Source organism: Equus quagga, chromosome 7 (assembly GCF_021613505.1).
Source record: "Equus quagga isolate Etosha38 chromosome 7, UCLA_HA_Equagga_1.0, whole genome shotgun sequence".
Taxonomy (NCBI): domain Eukaryota; kingdom Metazoa; phylum Chordata; class Mammalia; order Perissodactyla; family Equidae; genus Equus; species Equus quagga.
In genome coordinates this window covers 8,399,192-8,419,588 of record NC_060273.1, presented here as the reverse complement: position 1 = coordinate 8,419,588, position 20,397 = coordinate 8,399,192, and the positions used below count along the sequence as shown (strand labels likewise).

The 20,397-nt window shown below is 48.7% G+C and overlaps 1 protein-coding gene across 1 annotated transcript in view; it reads left to right on the top strand.

Annotated features, from left to right (window-relative positions):
- Positions 1-728: 728 nt before the first annotated feature.
- The window catches only part of GRIN2A (glutamate ionotropic receptor NMDA type subunit 2A), a 359,148-nt gene continuing 339,479 nt past the window's right edge, over positions 729-20,397 (top strand). The window contains exons 1-2 of the mRNA XM_046668114.1: positions 729-840; positions 2,252-2,683. Coding sequence (XP_046524070.1) covers positions 2,270-2,683 — 414 coding nt within the window. The 5' untranslated portion in view covers positions 729-840; positions 2,252-2,269. The remainder of the gene's footprint in view (positions 841-2,251; positions 2,684-20,397) is intronic.

The window sequence follows — 20,397 nt, the reverse complement described above, 5'->3', positions numbered from 1 at the left end:
CAACCCTGGAGATGACCAGGAGCGGCCACTGCTGAGAACTATGTGGAGAGAGGCTGCGGTGAGTGCTGGCGCGGGACGCGGGGCCTGGGCGGCCTCTTTGGGAAGAAGACGGTGGGAGGCCTGGATAGGAGGGGGCAGCAGGACCGCAAGAGGGTCTTGCGTGGGAATGATCGCACCTCCTTCGGGGATCTGGGACCGCGGGAGCCCGAGTCCTTCCCTCCCCCTCTCCTCCTGCCGGCTCATCGCAAACTCAGCCAGGGCCCACCCCCCATCCCCCCTCCCCCCTATTCCCTCCTCTTTTTCTCCCTACCCTCCTCGCTTAGCAGCTCCCGGCCGCACAACTCCCAGCAGCCGGCGCCAGGGAGGTGATAGGGAGTGAGGGTGGAGGTGCCCAGTTAGCTTCTCTCGGGTGGCCAACCTAAGGCTCCGGTTCTGTGCGCCCCGGAGCAGAGCTCTCCATATCGGCCACTGGGTCTTTGGATCCGCACTGGGGGCGTCTTGGGCACGGAGCTTCAGCTGCCACTCTCCAGTCGAGCCCCCTGTGCGCACAGAGGGGCTGTGAGCACTGCAGACTGCAGCCTGCCCCCCACTCTCCCTCCCCCCGCCAGTGGGCTGACCCTCCCTCTCCATCTCTTCTCCGCCCCGGTAGAGCCCTGCTGCAGAGCCTCCGGCTTGGATAGCCGCCCCCCGTGGGGGCGATGCGGACAGCGCGGGACAGCCAGGGGAGCGCGCGGGGGCCGCAGCATGCGGGAACCCGCTAAACCCGGTGGCTGCTGAGGCGGCCGAGATGCTCGTGCGCGCAGCGCGCCCCACTGCATCCTCGACCTTCTCCGGCTACAGGTACGTCCCAGAGGGAGACATGGGCTCCGCCGGCTGGGGAGGAGGAAGACACGACCGAAGGGAGAGCGGGAGAAGGATGGGAGAGAGAGAGAAAGCGGGAGAGGGAGGACCAGTAGCGAGGCGCGGGAGGAGCACCAGGGGGCGCTGCGGCTCCGCACTCCGCGAAGCTCCTCGGAAGAGCGCCGAGGCCGGCGCGAGTTCGCCCCAACTTCCCCTGGCTCCCGCAGCGCCCGGCTCGAGGGGCGCGCGCCTGTGCACGCGTGCACGACTGTTCCGGTATTTGCAGGCACGCGCGGCTGTGCACCTGGCGCGGTACATGTGTGTACACCGCGTGGGGACGTGTACGGACTCCGGATGGGCACCGTTACCGCGGCCTGCGGATGTGCGCAGAAATGCGAGCGTGCCTGTGAAGGGTGTGCGGCCCGCTGTCCACGTGCACCTAAGACTTGGTAACGGGACCCGAAGTGGAAAGCCTGGGATGGGGCTGTACCGTTCATGTCCGTCGCAGAGCTTCTTGGGAGCCTACCTTGCCCCCTGCGCAGGTTCTTTGCCGGCTCTCACGCGCCAGCCCGCGGGGGGACGTGCCTCCTCTCCGGAATTCTGCATTGCACACGGCAAGCGTGAGAGAGGGTGTGTGTGTGTGTATGCGCGCGTGTGTGCACGCGTGCGTGTAGGGGGCGGGTCCCGGGGCCACTTGCAGTTGAGTGGAAATCACTTCACGGCCCCTCCGCGCGAGGTGGGGCGGGCCCCAAGTTCCCCCAGGTACCCCGGGGCCTGGGGCGCGCAAGCAAGCGTCCTCATTCCCATGCGCTTGGGGTGTAGCCTGGAGAGGATGGGGGTCTGCAGCGGATGCAGCGTGCAGCCTGGTCCGTGCGGCACCCCGCGACTTCGCGGGGGGCGGGGTCAGTCAACTCGCTCAGCGCGGGAGCGGGAATGCGGAGTCGCGGCACCGCCTCCGCACGCCAGGGCTTGTCGCTAGTTCGCTCCTTGTGAGAAGGAGGCGGGGTTGGTAACTTGGTTCTCACTAGCCAGGGTGGGAGAGGGGTGGGTGGAGGGTTTGCTCCGCGCGCCTCCTCTCGGGGGGCCGTGGTCCGCAGCTAAGTTGGGGGATGTGGTGGGAGATGTGGGCAGAGTCGGGCATGGAGAAGAGGCCGGAGGCACGGCATGAGGAGGAGGCTGCGTGCGAAGATGCATTTGAGCACAGGGATGGAGAATTAGCTCAAATTGGAGCTGTGGACAGAGTTGGAGATGGGTCAAGAGATGTGGATGGCGTCGGGGATGGGGAATGGAGTCAGTGACGCCTGCACCTCGCGCTAGGGGTGGGCTCCTAAATCAAGAGGCTGGGTCAGTAATCTCTTTCGTCTAGAACCCTCGCTCATCGCGGCCTTGACTCTCCCTCTTCACCTTGCAGGGACCGTAAGTGGCGACTATGGGCAGACTGGGCTATTGGACCCTGCTGGTGCTGCCAGCCCTTCTGGTCTGGCGCGGTCCGGCGCAGGGCGCGGCGGCGGAGAAGGGTCCCCCGGCGCTGAACATCGCGGTGCTGCTGGGGCACAGCCACGACGTGACGGAGCGCGAACTGCGAAACCTCTGGGGCCCCGAGCAGGCGGCTGGGCTGCCCCTGGACGTGAACGTGGTAGCGCTGCTGATGAACCGCACCGACCCCAAGAGCCTCATCACGCATGTGTGCGACCTCATGTCCGGGGCGCGCATCCACGGCCTCGTGTTTGGGGACGACACCGACCAGGAGGCCGTGGCCCAGATGCTGGATTTTATCTCCTCACAGACTTTCATCCCCATCCTGGGCATCCACGGGGGCGCATCTATGATCATGGCTGACAAGGTAAGGCCGGGAGGCGAAGGGCTGCCAGGACCCGGGAGTGCGCCAATCCTATGGTGGACACGCCTGGTCTTTGCGAGCCTTTGGCATCTGTCTTGATCTGAAAGGGGGTCGTGGCCACTGGCCTTGGTGAGAACCAGGTTCTGCCTCTGCAACCTGGAAATGAATGGAAATGATTTTTGCCTTGGTTCTGAAAGTGGGGTGCGCCGAGGCACCTTGGGTGTGCCAGGAAGAGCTTGGAAAATGCAGAAATTTGATGGAGTGGTGGAATGCTTGGAGAATTTCAAGTAGTGCACAGAGGCAAGCCTGGCAGCGCTCGAAACAATGTGGCTCATATTCCTATAATGTCAATTCTACCTGATTGTTTTGTGTGAAATGTACATTTTTCCCTCTTGTGGTAAGCGACTAAAACTATTTCAGAAAAGATTAAATGTGGGTATGTGATGGAATAAAATGCAAAGTTTTTAGGTAAAGCACGAAAGGGCAGAGAAATGTTGTGCTTAAGCAGATTCTCTGCAAATCGGGGAAGACAGGGGGAACATTTGAGAAACCCTGGGCGAGAGGCACCTGGGAGTGTTCCTCTAGGGGAGTGGTGTGCTTGGAGAGAACTGACTGCAGACCCAGCACATGGAGGGCCTGGCTCTTCCTACGTGTTCCCTGGGTGGGGCTGACAGGGGCTCCAAAGCCCTCAGCTGGTGGGGTTGGCTCCCAAGGATGGTTTTGGGTACTGAAGTTGGTGTCAGAATGGAGGATGATGTGTCTGAATCTCTTGGCTTAGAATGAGATGGAGGGTCTTTCTGTGGACCAGCTGGGAGTGTGAGTTTGGAGAAGAGGGGAGAGAGATGAAGATTTGAATGAGGGCCTGGTTTAACAATTGTGCAGAAGTAGAGAGATGGGAGAGGGTGGTAAGGGAGAGGGAAGGTGTGGAAGGAGAGAAAAGGGCAGGACTGGGGTTGCAGGTACCCTGTACCTCTGTCTGAGCCCAGGAAAGGATGGTGGGGTGGGTTGGAAAGGGGAGGAAAGGGTGAGTGTACTTGTGTGCTGTGGTCCCCAGCCCTGAGACTTTTTTGAGCTTGTTCCTTAGATAGAAGGAGACATCCCAATGGAGCGGGCAGACATTTGTCACAGCACTTCCCTTCTGACGCTCTCAAAGCACTTTTATATTTATCAAATCACATTCTGCTTCTGCCTCAGCAGTTCCCACCAGCTCCTCTGGGAACTGTATTAATTCTTTCAGGGCTCTCGGGTTGCAGCACATTCGGTCGAAGTACACACCGATGCAGTATCTTATTAAACATTCATTTTAAATGCTTTGCAGCCTAGCAGCATTCCTGCGTGTGGTTGAGCGTCCTCCCAGCCACCTGTCAGTTTTGGGGGGGCTCCTCTCTGGGATGCAAAAAGTAGGGAACAGCTGTGTCCCGCCACCAATGTGTGGGCCGTTTCAGAACTGGAAAGGGCCTTAGAGTTTCCTAGAGCATCCTGAAACTTTCAGATGAGGTAACTGAGGCATAGGGCAGTTACAGACTTGGCCAAGACCACATGGGGCATGGCGGAACTAGATCTCTGGTTTTCTGGTCCCAACCTGTGATCTCGCATTCTACCAAACCAAGCCTGTCCTTTAACTTTGTCATCCCTTCTTCAGGAGGGTCAGGAAGTTGTCTCATTTTTGGGGAGGTACCGAGCCATGCAGAGGTGCAGAAAATCAGGGTCTAGAGGGATTGTGCATAAGGCTTGGCCAGCCTTCTGATGAAGGCAGGAAGAAGAACAGTAGCTTCCAGCAGGGGTTGGCAGTGAGATTTCGGGATCTAAATATTACCACCCATCCCTTCTCCCTTCTGAAGTTTTGACCGAAGGAGCGACACGTGAAAAACAGTGGCCAAATGGAGAGTGAAATTTCTTGATTGACTAGGGCCCAGCATAATCAATGGAGGAATCTGGTAAAAGTTGACTTGGAGAAGGCTGTTTGAGGCTTAGGGTGGGAGGTCTGAGCTGGCAGGTGTGTGGCTCACGCTCGTACCTGACCTACCCATCCAACTGGGCAAAGAAGCAGGAATAGAGGGGTCTCCTAGTTGAGCACCCCCTTGATTGCAGTGGCCCCATCCACTATGAATGTCAGGCTCTGACTTAGCAGACCAGCAGCTGCTCCTCCCTTGAAGGGGTATTAGAAAGAGTTTTGAGAAGTCCAAGGGGTAAGGGTGGAAGCCTATTTGTGGAAGGGTATATATTGGGCCCCGTGTGTGGGATGTGCAGGTAAAGTTGAGAAGAGTTGGGTTAAAGGGTGGTATTTTGAGAAACCTGGATGTGTTAAAAAAGGAAAGAGACTGTCTGAGATGTGAACAGTCCTCCTTTCCATTAGTAGCACATCCAGTTGGCTTGCGTCTTTGCCACCTGTTTTCTTTTGGAGCTGAACGCTGAGTACAGTTGGTTTGGCTCTGAAGAAGCAGTCATGGGATGTTGCCTAAACCTCCACCTTGGTTGGGTGTACCAATGGTGTGTGGCCACAAAGGCTGAATCTCCCTAGACGGACAAGGTGTCTCTGTCTCCCCCTAAGGTGGTGTTCGTTTGGTACAGCCCAGAGCATACCTGTGTTGCTTTCACTTCCAAATCGGTAACATCATAACGCAGCTGTGGATGAGAGTGTAGTTAATTTGATTATCAAATCGAACACCCCTCCCCCCATTTTTACCTTTCTCTTGGTCTACTTGACCCTTAGACGAAAAAGAACCAAGCTTGGTAATAATCGAAATGTGTTAAGTGGCAGATTTTTGTGGTGTTAATTGAATTTACAATGGAGATGTTAATTTTTGCTTCTATCAGTGGGTGTTCTTGCAATGTAATTAATTTAGAGGTGCAAATAATGCTTGATGTAGATAAAGTTCTCATCTTCTCTTGGTTTGACCATTTTGATCCCATCCAAACAAAATACACTCTGGTTGCAGTAACAGCCGCTAGTAAATCCAGCATGTGCACCAGACATTTATGTTCCTGCTCGGTGTCCTCACCTCTTCCCCTTATTCCTAACTGGCCCATGGCGGACAAGGCAAGGCTGAGATTTTTACTGCATCTCTCCATGTGGGTTACTGCTTAAATGTTGTTTCCATACGTTCCTCATCTTTTCTACTGAGTCTAAGTTCCTTGAAGGTGGAGTTTTTAAAAAGTGTGTTTATGTGTATTTGAAATAATGAATACTCCTCCCCCACAGTTTATAAAAATAATGTCTTTTCATTGTGGAGCACATACAAAGTAGCTTTAAGTTTAAAGAAAAAGGAAAAATCTCCCTCTCAATCCTATTGCGAGGAGTAACCACTGTTGACGCTTGGGTCTATTTCTTTCTAAGCTCTATTTATTTAGTTATAAGTTCAGGATTATTCTGTGTATACAGTTTTGTTTATTGTACTTTGCACTTGCTCTCTTAGTCAGAAGATCCAGGTTTTTCTTGAATTCTAGAAAAATCTCAGCCATTGTCTGTTGGATGTTTCCTCTCTAGCATTATCTCTGTCCCTCCATATGTTCTTTCTCAATAAATTCTCCATGTCTTAACTTAAACATTTTTCTTTCAGTTCTGTCTCTGTGCTGTATTTGGGAAGATTTCCTCAATTCTTCATGCCAGTTAACCGGCTCTTTTCATTTGCATCTGATCTATTATTTTGCCTATCTGTTGAGTTTTTAATCTCAACAATTGTTCACTTTATTTCCAAGAGAAATAGTTGGTTCCTTTTCATACCTTCCTGCTTTTTTTTTTTGTTTTATAAAAAAACGCTTCTCAGCTTGTGGATGTAAATTCTTCCTCTCTCCCTTTGAGGATTTAAAAAAAATACTTATGATGAAGTCCTTCTCTGATTCCTGTAGCATCTTTGTTTCTTCAGGTATGAGTTCTTCCATTCTGGAGAGTCTGATCATTGGATGTCCTCATATGTGCTCTAATTTTTGCTTCTGAACTTCTCTTCAAGGCAATTTTATGATTTCTTCTGCTCTCTATCTGTAAGGGGGTGCGCTTTTAAACCAGAGCTCATGTCAACTGCTCAGCTCAGAACTCTCTTCCTGCTCTATATTCCCTATGGTGCAGGCTTGGGTCTCAGTCTCATGTGGGTGACTTCATTTTGGCTCCTTGACACAGACAGGGGCATCCTTTTTGGCCGTGACTGGTGGTGGGTGCTGTGGATGTTCCAGCCCCGTTCACAGCCAGCTGCATGGTTCTGGGTCCAGTTTTGTCCCTTATCCCCTGGGCAGATGTGAGGATCTCTGCTCCCCTGGCCCACATTAGACCCTTCCCCCCATGGACCATGTGGCTTTGATTCCTACTTGAAACCATAGAGTCCCATCTTCATTTATTTTTTAGGAAGTCCTCTCTGTTTTTGATCTGTGATTCCCTTTTCTTATTTCCAAACAGTATTCTGTAAATTTTAAAATATCTAAAAATCTATCTATAAATTCTCTGTCTTAGGAGAAGAGAGAGGTTACAAAATCAGAGTGTTCACTCTGATTTTGACCCAGTTATATTTCACAACCTGCTTTTATTTTTTTCAAACTTGATTTTGTATTCTTGAAATTTTCCCTTGTCATTAAATAGACTTCTAAACAGGATTTCAAATGGCTGCAGAGTATTCTGTATACACCACAATTATTTTACCCATTCTTCTATTTTTCCACCTTTCGTAGGGTTGATTTCTGATCCTTACGGGTGTTCTTCTCGGCACCTGGCACTGATCTTGCCCTCTGCATTTGTTTCTCGCTGAATGTTTGTTGATTGAATGAATCAAGTCATTGCTTCTGATGCCAGCTCGCTGCAGTTTCCAGACAAACTCGCCACACTGTTGTTCAGGGCTTTCCAGGCAGTGTTTGTTCCCTAAAGCTGGCTGATTTCCTGGGTGTGTGCCAAGTCTCCTCTCCTTTCTAGTGGGCAGATAATTACTAGCCATCCTGGAGATGAACAGAAATTGAGGGGTTCCGTACCAAAGGCCCTGTAGGGCTCCTGAGGAACAGCTCATCCGCAGGAGGTGGATGTTGGTGCTCTCGTAACCCCGCAGCCCCGGGGTTGGGGTGTGAGTGACGGGCCTTCCATTAAACACTGAAAGCTCGTGGAAAGGGCAGACACACACATCAGAATGTCGGTGGAGCCCACTCAGCTCCTGCTATGGAGGCATCGGGTAGTTCCTGAGACAGAGAGTGGGGAGGCCTATCTTTAGCCTTTGCGATGAGCCATGTCAGATGCAGTCATCCACGCCTCCTCACATAAGTCATCCCAGAGCAACAGGCGTCACTCACTTTCCACATGGCCCTCGGGGGTCGTCGGCAAGCACTTGAACCCTTGGTGGCTGTGGTCTGGTGGGGTTGGAGTGGGGAGCGTTCATCTTCTCTTTGGCAGCCTCAGGTGGAAAATGCTTCTCTAGGTAGAGCGGCAGTCGGGGGAAGAGAGAGAGAGAGAGAGGAGGAGAAACATGAGTGGAAGCTTGGGTTTGTAACAGGAGTCAGTGGCTTCTGATCAGGCCTTTCTGAAAATAAGAGGTTACGTTATTAACTGGTGTGTTTTGTTTGTCCTGAACTTTATTTTATTATTTTACTTTATTGTTTAGATTTGAATTTGTTGCCAACATTTTAAAGTTAGGAGATATCACGTTTTTAAAAAGTCCACATGTCATGCTTCTTTGAAAGAGTCGGAGGGCCTGGTAACCCCGTGCCCACTTCTCCCTGGGGGGACCGTCGGCTGGAGATGAAGACCCCTCCTTGCCCCCTTGGACAGGGCAGGTGCTCTTCCGTTCTGCAGTCTCCAGCTTGTCCGCTTCACTCAGTTGTGTTCCACGCTTGGTCCTGAAGGCATTGGGTCTGAGGCCCCCTGATGTGGTGAAGACAATAGCTGGTCTTTGTTAAGAGAGCCTTTCCCGGGCATTCTCCTTCTCTCCCAGGGGCTGCTCCTTCACAGCTGGTGAGTTCCTGGTGTGTGTGTGGCCACGCTGCTCTGCTCACTGCCACCGTCGTTCATCTGTGCTAGCACTCTCTCCTTTTGAGCCTGCAGGCCTTGCATCCTCTTCAACACAGTACTGCAGGAAGCCACTACCAACCAACTCAGGACAGAAGACCCCAGAAAACCTTGGACAAAGAGACTGAGGATGTAAATTCTATTTCTAAAAAGCAGTGTGACCTTGAGAAAGGCCCTTCACCTTTCTGAATCTTCGCCTTCTGTGAAGTGAGAGTTTGGGATGATATTATCTTTAAGGCCCTTTTGGCTCTGAAAATTTTATTGCCTTCGAGAAAAGATTGGCAAGAAACATACCAAAATGTGAGCAGTATTTATCTTTGGGGGCGGGGTTGACTCATGGCTGTTTTAATCTTTTAAACAATGTCATTATAGCGTGGCTAATAAGTTGGACCTTGAGTCAGAATGTCTGGGTTTAAATCCAGCTGCCGTCACTTACCAGCTGGGTGATCAGATGAAAGTTCCTTAATGTCTCTGAGCCTCAGTGTCTTCGTCTTTAAAATGGGGACAATGATAGGACCTACTTCATAGAGTCGTGAGATTTAAATGAGATAATCGATATACAGTACGTAGCTCAGTGCTTTGCTCATAATAAATGCTTATTACGGGAAGGCCATTGTTATCATGTCTATGCTTTGTAGTTTTTGTTTTTCTCCAATGTGCATGCACTTGTTAATAACCAGAAAAAATGCAGAAGGGTGAAGTGGTGATGTGGGGCCATTCCCTGTGAGAAACTGGGGATGAAGCCACAGACCTGAGAAGGGCAGAGTGCAACGTGAAATCATTTTTGTTTTCTTAGCTGGGTCCATCAGAAGCTTCCTTTGAGCCCTTAGGACCTGCCATGAGCTTCATCCAGGCAAACTGAAGATTAATGCGGCCAGTGTGAAAGTGACTGCAAGAGAGACTGTGTCAGTGGCCAGTTGGACCCCATGTTTGCTCGGAACTTAGGGTTTGGGGTGCAGACATATAAAGTTTCTCATTTCGTCTCTGCCAAGGATTAAGTAACCCAGCGATAGCCTGGGGACCTTGGCAGCCCCAAAGGTATTTGATTAAAGAATCCTTATGTTTTTAAATTTTATTCGTAAAGTTAAAGTTAGTGATTATGAATCTAGTTGGTTTAGGGAAGGGGCTTAGATTCAAGAGGGACAGTAGTTTTTTTTTTTGAGGAAGATTAGCCCTGAGCTAACATCTGCTGCCAATCCTCCTCTTTTTGCTGAGGAAGACTGGCCCTGAGCTAACATCCATGCCCATCTTCCTCTACTTATTATGTGGGACGCCTACCTCAGCATGGCTTGCCAAGTGGTGCTGTGTCCACACCCAGGATCCGAACTGGTGAACCCCAGGCCACCAAAGTGGAACATGCGCACATAACCGCTGCGCCACCAGGCCGGCCCCAGGGACGGTAGATTTTGCTGTTGCTGGACCCATGCTACAGGCTGCACCAGAGGGTTTAAGAAGAATTTATACTCTTTCAGGAAGGGGAAATGTGACCTTCCAGCTCACTCGAGAATGGTTTTTGCAAGGGCCGTGAACCGTGGGCTGCCTGCTGCGTGTGCCTCATGGACACATTAGTATTTTGTTTCACCAGCATAGTATTTAAAATGCTTGAATTTTAACGTCTTTGGATGAGGCATGCGTTTTCAAGTTCACTGCAGTCCCCCTCGCTCCCTGTTAGTTCACATTTGGCCAGATTCCCACATTTATGCTGACTGCCTGGTCTCTGCAAGCATTTGAGATTGTGAGCCCCAATCACAGGGTTTTTATTTATTTGCTTGTTTGTTTTGCGTGGACCAGATGCTCAGCAGATTCTAAGCAGTGATATGGCTCTTAAAAAAAGTGAAGGCCAAGTTTCTAGAAATATAGACAAATTAAGAGAGGTGATCGATCCATTATACCTTTTCTGTTAAGAGTGCTTTCAGCTGCAGGGAACAGAATATTTGACCAACAGTGGCTTAAACCATTAAGACATTTTGGTTTTTTCATTTAACAAGGAGCCCCTGATCTGATTTAGTGACTCAATAACTGGTCAGGGACTCAAGTCCTCTCCATTTTTCTATTTTGCCTTCCTCAGCTGCTGGTTCATCTTGGTCAGAAGATGGCTGCTTTTGCTCCAGCCATCACATTTTCACATACCAACATTCAAAACCGGAATAAAAGGGAGAGAAAAGTAGTTTTCTTCTAAGTCCTTTATCCTTTCATTAGAGTAGACCTCCCCTTACATTTCATTGGCCAGAACTGGGTCATATGTTACCCCTTGAACATCACTGGTAGAGATTAGCCAACAAGATTCTTCTCGGAGAATGGATAATTGCCACTGGAGCAAAATTTGCTTCTGTTAGCAGGGCTGTAGGTGCAATGGCTAAGCGGTACAACTGATGATTTTTCCAGCAACACTAACACCATATCTGTACACTTGACTTAGTTCTGGGGGGTAATATGTAAAGATGGATTTTGACAAACTGCAGTGTGTCCAGAGGAACGGCCTCCTGGATTATGCAAGATTTAAATGACGTATGATAAGAGTCTCGGAAGAAATCTTTAGGGAAAGGCACCATGGAGAAGAGACAGGATATGAAAGTTCAAATACCCCATGGGCTGTTCCAGGGTAGAAGGTTTAGTCTTAATATTTTTTTGTTCAGGAAACAGAATTGTGGCCAGAGGATGAAATTATAAGGTGTAAAGCTTCAGCTTGATATGAGGACTAAGCTTTGGCAGTTAGGTTTCTAATAGAAGACTATGATGTTTCATAGAATCGTAAGTGTCTGTCGGATGTGGCTGAGCTGTAAGCGACTGCGCATCAGTCAGGAGTGGGGTGGAGGGCTGGACTTGCATTGGCCAGCTGAGGCTGAGTCACCTCTGAGGTCTTTTCTAACTCAGAGACTCTGAGCCTCTCAAATCCTTGATTTTTTTTTTTTTTTAAATCCCCAAGTCCTGGTACTTTAGGCCCTTGGATTTGGCTGAAAACCAACATCCTCACTTTCTGTGTGTAAGTAATTCAGTATAAATTTGCCTGGTGTGGGGGAGGAATTTGTGATGGCTGCCTCGTCACCTCGATTCCCCACAGGACTTGACATCATCCTGAAGAGGGAGACGATCTTCAAAAAGCCGGAAACCTATGTATATATCAAGTCACACATGCCTATATAAATATAAACATAAGTAGGTCAGCTGGCCTCATATTTACTAGCGGAACTGTTTGGCTAACAAGCACAGCTACAGAAGACGATGTTTGGAATAATTGCCAACGATCTGCAAATGGGACGTTTCTGCAGCACATCCAGTTAATCAGGATCACTTATTAAAGTATACTCAGTTTCACACATCTTACTGTCATAATCCTTTCCTATTCTGAATTCCTGATACTGCTTTCCTAAGACTAAAGGGAGAGCCAGAACACTCCTGATTTCTCAGTTGTCAAATTATTCTTATTTGTTTATTGTACTCCTCTGCGTTTTGAACATTTTCTTATGATGGAAACTGCTCTGGGTCCTGTTCCGTTGTTTATCTCCTTCCTCTGTTTTCCCCTCACATCTCCCAAGGAAAAAGAAAACCCGAAATTGCTTTCCAAATGCTTTGTCTTTCCATTCGAATTTTACAGTGTCCCGTATGATGGAAATGGATGTGTTCTTTCTAATTATTTATTATAATAAATATGTGTAGGTAATCGTGTACAGAGTACTCGTACGGAGTGAAAAAATCCAAGTAATACAATACAGTATTCAGAGAAAGAATATTTGCTCAGTTAACGCACGGCAGAGCCTCAGATGCAGGTCCTCTCCGGGGAGGTGACCGTGTTACTTATTCAAAGAGGAAAAACGTTAATTGGAACGGTAGATTGTTTCCGTTTGTAATTTTTGCTGAGGTTGGTATGTTAAAAGGATCTTTTCCTTTTTGAAATCTCGCTGACTTGAAAGAGGTTCTCATTTTTCCATTAGTCCCTCACTGTGCCTGTTTTGCCCAAACAAAGTGAAAACTCGCTCTAGATGATGAGGTGGCTTCTCAAAATCTTCAGCACCTCAGAGCTAGGCACGCATGTTCACTGAAGGGATCTAAGATAAGTTGGGGTGATCTTGGGGAGTCATGATGGCTTCATATGCTAATAAAAACAATGGACCCTCCCCAGAGGAATCCACATGCATAAGCATGCATTCAATATTGTGTGCAATTCCTGGGGTTCACAGACCCCCGGAACCCATTCCTAGCCCTCCTTGGAATTGACTTACTGATCGGTTGATTAATATGTTCATTCTTCAAACATTTGCTGAGCCTGCACTCTGTACCCAAATGTCCTGTAGCTATATCTGTGATCAAATTAATTGCTTTGAGGTAGCTCCGAATCTAGCTGGAGGAGACTCACAGAGAGATGCTCAGAGGAGATGCTGGAGGAGAGCTCAGAGAGTTGCAGGGGGCTGTGGGAATGTGGAGGAGGGTCAGCTCTTTCCGAGGGCTGAGGGTGGGGGCTTTGTCAGAGAAGGTGCCCTGGAGGGCTGTGCTCTGGGGTCAGATTTGAGAACTGCTCATCCAGAGAGGCTGGCATCCCACTTCCTGCCTCTACAGGACGAGCTGCCGGGTGGCTGGCTCACGGAGCACCAGGCACCAGTTTACAACCCAGACCTTTCCCTTCTCAGCGTGTCCTCAAGGCTGCCAGGCTGGAGCGATGTCACGATAGCTCCTGAATTTTCCTCTGGACGGCAGCCCTCACAACAGAACATTGAGCTTTTTGCCGATTTCTGTTTTGTTGTCACAAATGGCTGAATGTCTCCTGCCCTATCTTGTCTCTTCCAATTTAGGCTACCCTAGCCTGAAAGAGCGAGTGGCATTTGAAATCCATGTTGTGTCGCGTGTCTGTAGTCCCAGGGCTGAAAAAAATGCCATATTTTCCAGGTGACTTGTTCTAAAGCTGAGACATTTGTAGGGCTGAGCAAATGTAGTGTTGCTTGACTGAGGTGAGTAGAGCCAGAGCCCCAGAAAGAGGGTGTCAAGCTGTAGAAGATGACAGGCCAGCTGTGGTTCTGGTGCTAGGTGATGGGCATGGCTCCCAGCAATGTGATTTTGAAAATGGCAGGCCCTGGGTGAAGACCTGAGCCTCATGGTCAAACTGCACTTTAGTTCATTACTGTTGGTTTTGCCTTGGTTATTTGGTACTTTTTTTTTCCCCCTTTTCTTTCTTTTTTCTTTTGAGGAAGATTGGCCCTGAGCTAACATCTGTGCCCATCTTCCTCTACTTTATATGTGGGACGCCACCACAGCATGGCTTGATAAGTGGTGTGTAGGTCCGCACCTGGGATCTGAACTGGCGACCCCGGGGGCTGCCAAAGCAGAGTGTGTGAACTTAACTGCTACACCACCGGGCTGGCCCCTCTTTCCTTCTTTTTTTTTTAAAAAAGCTATTTGGTAGCATTAAAAGAAATACTTTTATCATGGAAAACTTCAAACACATACAAAGTAGAGAGAATAGTATGATGAGCCCTCAGGTACCCATCGCTTCAACAGTGGTTAGCATATGACCATTCCTGCTTCATCTATAACTGCACTGATTTCTACACCCCCACCACTGGATCATTTTAGAGCAAATCCAAGACATGGTTATATTTCATCTATAAATATGTCAGTATATATCTCAAAAAGATAAGGATTTTAAGGACTGCTAAAAAACATAACTACAGCTAGTATAAAATAATCTAATACACACTTTAGAGGGTTTGTGGGATTCAGAGACATCTAAAGAAAATAAAAATAACCTTTTAGGTCTCACCATCCACAGACAACTGCTATTCGCATTTTGGTATATTTCCTTCTAGTCTTTTTTTCTGTGCCTTATATGCAAGCACGCACATGTACACACTGATGATATAATTTCACATACAGACTTTAATTTACTTAACATTTTATCATGAGCATTACAAATTATTTGTAAACATTTTTGTCTGCTACATTTGCCATCCTTTGGACACATCGTGATTGACTTGATAATTTAGATTTCTTCAAATTTGTCGCTTTTAAAAAAAGCAACACCTCGGTGAACATCTTTGTAATGAAGTGTCTGAATTGTAGATTTTTGGTTTTGAACTGAATCCCATGACTGAAATTACCGGGTCCCTGTGCGTAAAGAATTTTTAGGTTCTTGATGCGTCCTGCTAGTTTCCAGAAAGATCGGACCACTGGACACTTCCAATAGCCGTGTTGAAGAACCTCTGCCACCTACCTCTGGTCAGCACTTGGAACAAACGTTTCTCTAATTGGCTCCATGAAAATGTTACCGCATTGTTTTAATTTGCATCTCTTCTATGGCACCTGCTGTGGAATCTATTTTAATTTAGTTACATTTTTATGTTCTCTATGTGTTGCGCATCTTAACTTCTTTGATATTCCTCATTGTGTAAATGGAAAAACCTCAGAAAATGATGGATTCCCATATAAAGTACAGTGAAATAATTTGAATTTTTAAAAAATAATAAATATTTTGAAGCCTGGCAGGAGTTCCAGGCTTATTCATTTTTAGTCACCAGGCGTTTCTCGATCCTTGTGTCTGTATCAATGTCGTTGCAAGAATTGCTTTCAAATATAAAATTTCCCAGCCGAGAATCATCTGTGGGATTTGGCTATTAGGATTTGCCAGGAGGCGAGGTAGAGAACCGTGTTCTCGTGGGCCGGAGATGTGCTCCTGTCACAGGCTTTGTGGGGAACCGTAAGGATTTGCTCCTTTCTCTGGAAAAGCGAAGGCAGAGTGAGGATGACAGTAACTGCCCTGCCATCTGAAGGGGACATTGCATGTGTGGCAGGCAATAGCTGTTCTCTGTTTCCATGGCAGGGGTGCAGGCAGAGAAATGAATTTTAAACAAAAGTAGGAGGGATTTGCGGTTGATATTAACAGGTGTGGGGGGGATCTTCAAAATATTTAACTGCTAGTGTGGGATGGTTACTGTTATGGACTCAATGTGTCTGCCCCCGCCCGCCCCCCGCCAAAATTTACATGTTGAAATCCTGACCCCCAATGTGATGGTCTTGGGAGATGGGGCCTTTGGAAGGTGATTAGATCATGAGAGTGGAGTCCTCATGAGTAGGATTAGATCTCTTATAAGGAGACCCCAGAGAGCTCCCTCGCCCCTTCTGCTATGTGAGGAGACAATGAGAAGAAATTCCTCTTAAACCAGGAGGCAGGCTGTCCCCAGACACTGAATCTGCCAGCACCTTGATCTTGGACTTCCAGCCTCTAGAAGCGTGAGAAAGAAATTTCTGTTGTTTATGAGCCAGCCGGTCTCCGGTATTTGGTTAGAGCAGTGCAGACGGACTATGACAATCAGTGATCAATCAGAGCGACACCCCCTGCCTGAGCTCCTGGAGCCCCTGCGGTGTCAGGCATTAGTCGTCTGGTGGCTGATCCTGAAAAGGTGGGGGGTTCCTGAGGGAGGGGCTGAGCGGCAGAGGGACTTGAAGACCCTGGAGGCTGTTGGCTATTCGTAGTCGAAAGCCAAGCATTTCAGTGTTAATAACCAGTTCAGTTGCACAGCGTGCATATCTGCTGGATATCAGACTAGAAGACGAGTGAGATCTCTTATGTCTTCTGTGCCAAAGCGCGTGCAGGACGTCTCCCAAGGAACCGTCCAGAATGGGACAGAGGATGGCTCTCTCTTCTGCCACACATCAGCCATGCCTCAAATGAGGATTTAGGGCTGAGGATATTTCAAAGTTCTCTTTCCTAAGGTAGGGACTAGAAATGTGCTTCTTTCTACTTCTGCCTCTGAGCCCAGTGCTTTTCCCTTCTCTGCTGTGAGTTAGTCTTCCAGCCACACTCCACAAGCGTGCCTTGCACCCCTGAAAAGAGGCAGGCATGGGAGCTGAAGCCAGCTTCCCTTCCACCGCCCACTCCCCACCCCCTCACCCCCTGTCTTTCAGGGCAAGACCTTCCCAAGCAACTCTTGTTTTCACTGGGCTTGAATGGAAGGGCCAGTTTCAGCCTCTGGTTTTGGGGTGTGATGTGGCCATTTGCAGAAGCATCCAAGTAGTCTTGTCGCTTGCTGGAAATACTCCACAGCCTCAACGAGCTTTGTTAAAGATCCACTTTCGGAAGATGGCCATGGCTATGCCTTAGTGGGATCGTGTATTTGGTTTGCTCCAAGAGTCCGTGGCTTCCCTTCCTTCTCCAGAATGGGAAATTCTCCATCCCCGTCCTGGTGCTTAGAGCTTTCCAAATTCCAGTGGTTTCCAGGGAAAAGAGGCACATCTCTGGCTTCATCTGAGGGTCGGAGGAACCTGGGATATGTTGGGGTTTATTATTTGAGAGTGTTATGGCCTCCATTGTGACCCCGTAGAAGTTATATATTGAAGTCCTAACTCCTAGTCCTTGAGAATGTGGCTGTATTTGGAGACAGGGTCTTTAAAGGGGTAATCAAGGTAAAATGAGGTCATAACTTAGGTTAAAGTGGGCTCTAAAGTAACAGGACTGGTGTCCTTATCAGAAGAGGAGATTAGGACACAGACACGCACAGAGCAAAGACATGTGAAGACCAGGGAGAAGATGGCCGTCTGGAAGCCGAGAGAGAGGCCTCAGAAGAAACCAACCCTGCCAACGCCTTGATCTTGGACTGCCAGCCTCCGGAACCGTGAGAGAATCAATTTCTGTCGTGTGAGCCCCTGAGCCTGTGGTTCTTTATTACGGCAGCCCCTGCTGGGGGCTGGGAGGTGCTTCCAGCTCGATTCCCAGCCTCTGTAGCACTCTTCTTCTACTCTTGGACCCGGAGGGAGTTAAGATGCTCCAGCCCAGGACTCAGACTGCCATCTTCTAACACTGCCTTTGTTCTTTTCACGGTGGGATTTCCGTTCTGGCCGTGAGGCACCCCCACTGAGCAACTGAGTCTTTGCCTTGGAAATCTTTCTAGAATACTTCTAGGACTTCCAGGGTCAGTGCTTCCTAAAAATTTTTGCTCAAATAGCCTTAGGGGGCTATGGTAGACAGAATAATGGCCCCCCCAAAGACATCCACGTCCGAATTCCTGGAACCTCTGAAAATGTTACCTTATATGGCAAAAGGGGCTTTGTAAATATGATTAAGTTACGGATCTTCAAATAGGGAGATTCTTCTGGACTGTCTGTTAGGTCCAATGTAATTATGAGGATGCTTATAAGAAGGAGACGGGGGCGAGAGTCAGAGAAGGAGATGTGATGACAGAAGCAGAGGTTGGAGTGATACACTTTGAAGACAGAGGAAGGGGCCATGAGCCAAGGAATGCAGGTGACCTCTAGCAGCTGGGAAAGGCCAGGAAACAGATTCTGTCTTACAGCCTCAGAAGGAACATGGCCCCATCGACACCTTGATTTTAGTCCACTGAGACCGGTTTCAGACTTTGGACCTCTAGAGCACAAGAGAACAAATTTGCGTTGCTTCAAGCCACCAAGTTTGTGGTGATTTCTTACAGCAGCCATAGGAGACCAGGGCAGGGGGAGAGTCTGGTAAACGTGCTGGAGGGAGCTGTGCCCCTAGTGGCCGTCTCTCTGAGCTTTATCTTAGAAAGTTATGCAGATTATGCATCTCAAATCCTAAGGTAGCTGGGTTGGTATTAAGGCCAAAGTAATTTGAAAATGGCTTACTAGAGAGATGTGTCAGTTTTTCCCTTCACCAAATAGTCAAGCAGAAGGAATGCTCTAGGAAGTTCTACTGTATTTGTTCCCAGCCTGTGTGTCCTGCTGGGTCGTGCTTGTGTCTGTCTGAGAACCTGGGAGAGTGTGCTCTGAATCCAGACAACTCAAAACCTGGCTCCTGAACTTACCAGCTCTGTGTCCTTGGTCAAGTCACTTGACCATTCTGAGCCTCAACTTCCTTATCTATAAAATGGGTCAATAGTAATATCGATCTTGCAAAGTTGCTGTGAGGATCAATAGCTATCTGTGAAAAACGTATAACACATCACTTGGCACCCAGAGGAGAGCATGCCGTCCAGTGAGCACCGTTCTAATGTTAATATGGTCTACATATTAATACTTCTCATCTTCATACAGCACGATAAGGTACCTTTCATTATCATCCCCATTTTACAGGTGAAGAAATGGAGGCCCAGAGTCTGAATTCATAGACGTGGTAAGTGGTAGAACCAGGATTTGAACCCCGCTAGTTTGGCTTTTGGTCAGGGTTCCTCAATGCGCTACTGACATGTTGGCTGGATAATCCTTTATTGCGGGGGGGCTGTCCTGTGCGTTGTAGGATGTTTAGCAGCATTGCTGGCCTCTACCCAGTAGATCCAAGTAGTACCCCTCCATCCCCAGTTGTGATAGCCCCAGATGTCTCCAGACACTGCTAAATGTTCCCTGCGGGGCACACTTTTCCCTGGTTGAGGACCATGGCTCTAGGTTTTTTGGTCTGGTCACTGTGCAATACCGTCTACACTGTAGATGCTTAGTAAGGTCTTTATTACACTTTGAGCCCCACGTTTCCCCAAACCTTCGAAGCTCTAAATACACAAGTGTCAGTTGATGGTCCTGCCTCTTTATCTAGCCAGTGGCCAGTGGAATCCACTGGCTTTGCCGGCTGGTGTCAAGACCAAGCAGAGCTTGGTGTGCGAGGGTGTTAATACTCTCCTCTGGCTTCTCCAGCAGCTGAGAAACGCAGCGGCAGCTTGAGTAAGGGCACCAAGCAGATTGCAGAAGGCGCAGACGCTCGTGCCCATAGGTGCTTAATATTCTTTTGCGAAAGATGATTCATGGAGCTCACATGTGGCCTTACGGGGAGTCGTCTGAACAATTATTGTGCCTCTGCCGAGGTCTTTGTGCACTGAGTTTCTCCGTCACTCTTGGACCCGGATGGGGAAAATGAGTCAAGACATTCAGGGTACCTGGGGAAGAGAAAAGAGGAAGAACAAATTAATAATGAGCTTTCTGTTAATTTGGGCATTTCTCCAAAATACACTGAGATCAAGTTTTGTTTCTTAAACGAATCTGTTGACTTTTATGGTTGATTTGGGTTAGTGCAATTGGTTGGAAGAATTTATCAAAGCAGCCAAAATCTCTGGTTCAACGGTACAAAGAAAAGGCTCTGTCTCCTGACCACACCTTTGCCTCCGAGCGGTGGTGTCAAAAATACGAATCATCAACCACACAGCGGCAACAAGAGAGATCTAGATGGATCTCTGATCCTACCCATTATCAGGGATCCTGCTGAAATGTGCGTTCTAACGGGGCCCCCTTCCTGCTGCCTTCTCTTTTGTTCCCAAAGCCACATCTAGTGTCCTGGCTGGCGCAGAATTTTGAAGCTGGATCTAGGCTTGTCCCAGTCCATGTTCCGTCCACGGTTCTCGTGTCCTGGGTCCAGTTCCCTGTGTGGTGTGTGTTCCTGCTCACTTGGTTTGTGGAGCACTTACATTTGTGACTCCACCTTTCCCTACTCCCAGCACCCAGCACCCAGCACCCAGCAGCCAGTGCCCAGTTTTGGGGTGGGTTAGCTGCCTGGTGGATGTTTAAAGAAAACGATCTGTAGAAAGGGCCCGGTCCAGGTCTCTATTAGTTTCCTACAGCTGCTGTAACACGCCACAAACTTGGTGACTGTAAACCACACACTTTATTCTCTAGAGGGTGGAAATCTGAATTCAGATTCACCGCGCCAAGTCAAGGTGTCAGCCGGGCCGGGCTCCCTCTGGAGGCCCGAGGCGGGAATCTGTTTTCTTGCCTTTACGAGCTTGTGGCCCCTTCCTCCACCTTCCAAGCCAGCAGAGCAGCATCTTGCTTCAGGTGTCACACCTCCTAGAAGGACCCC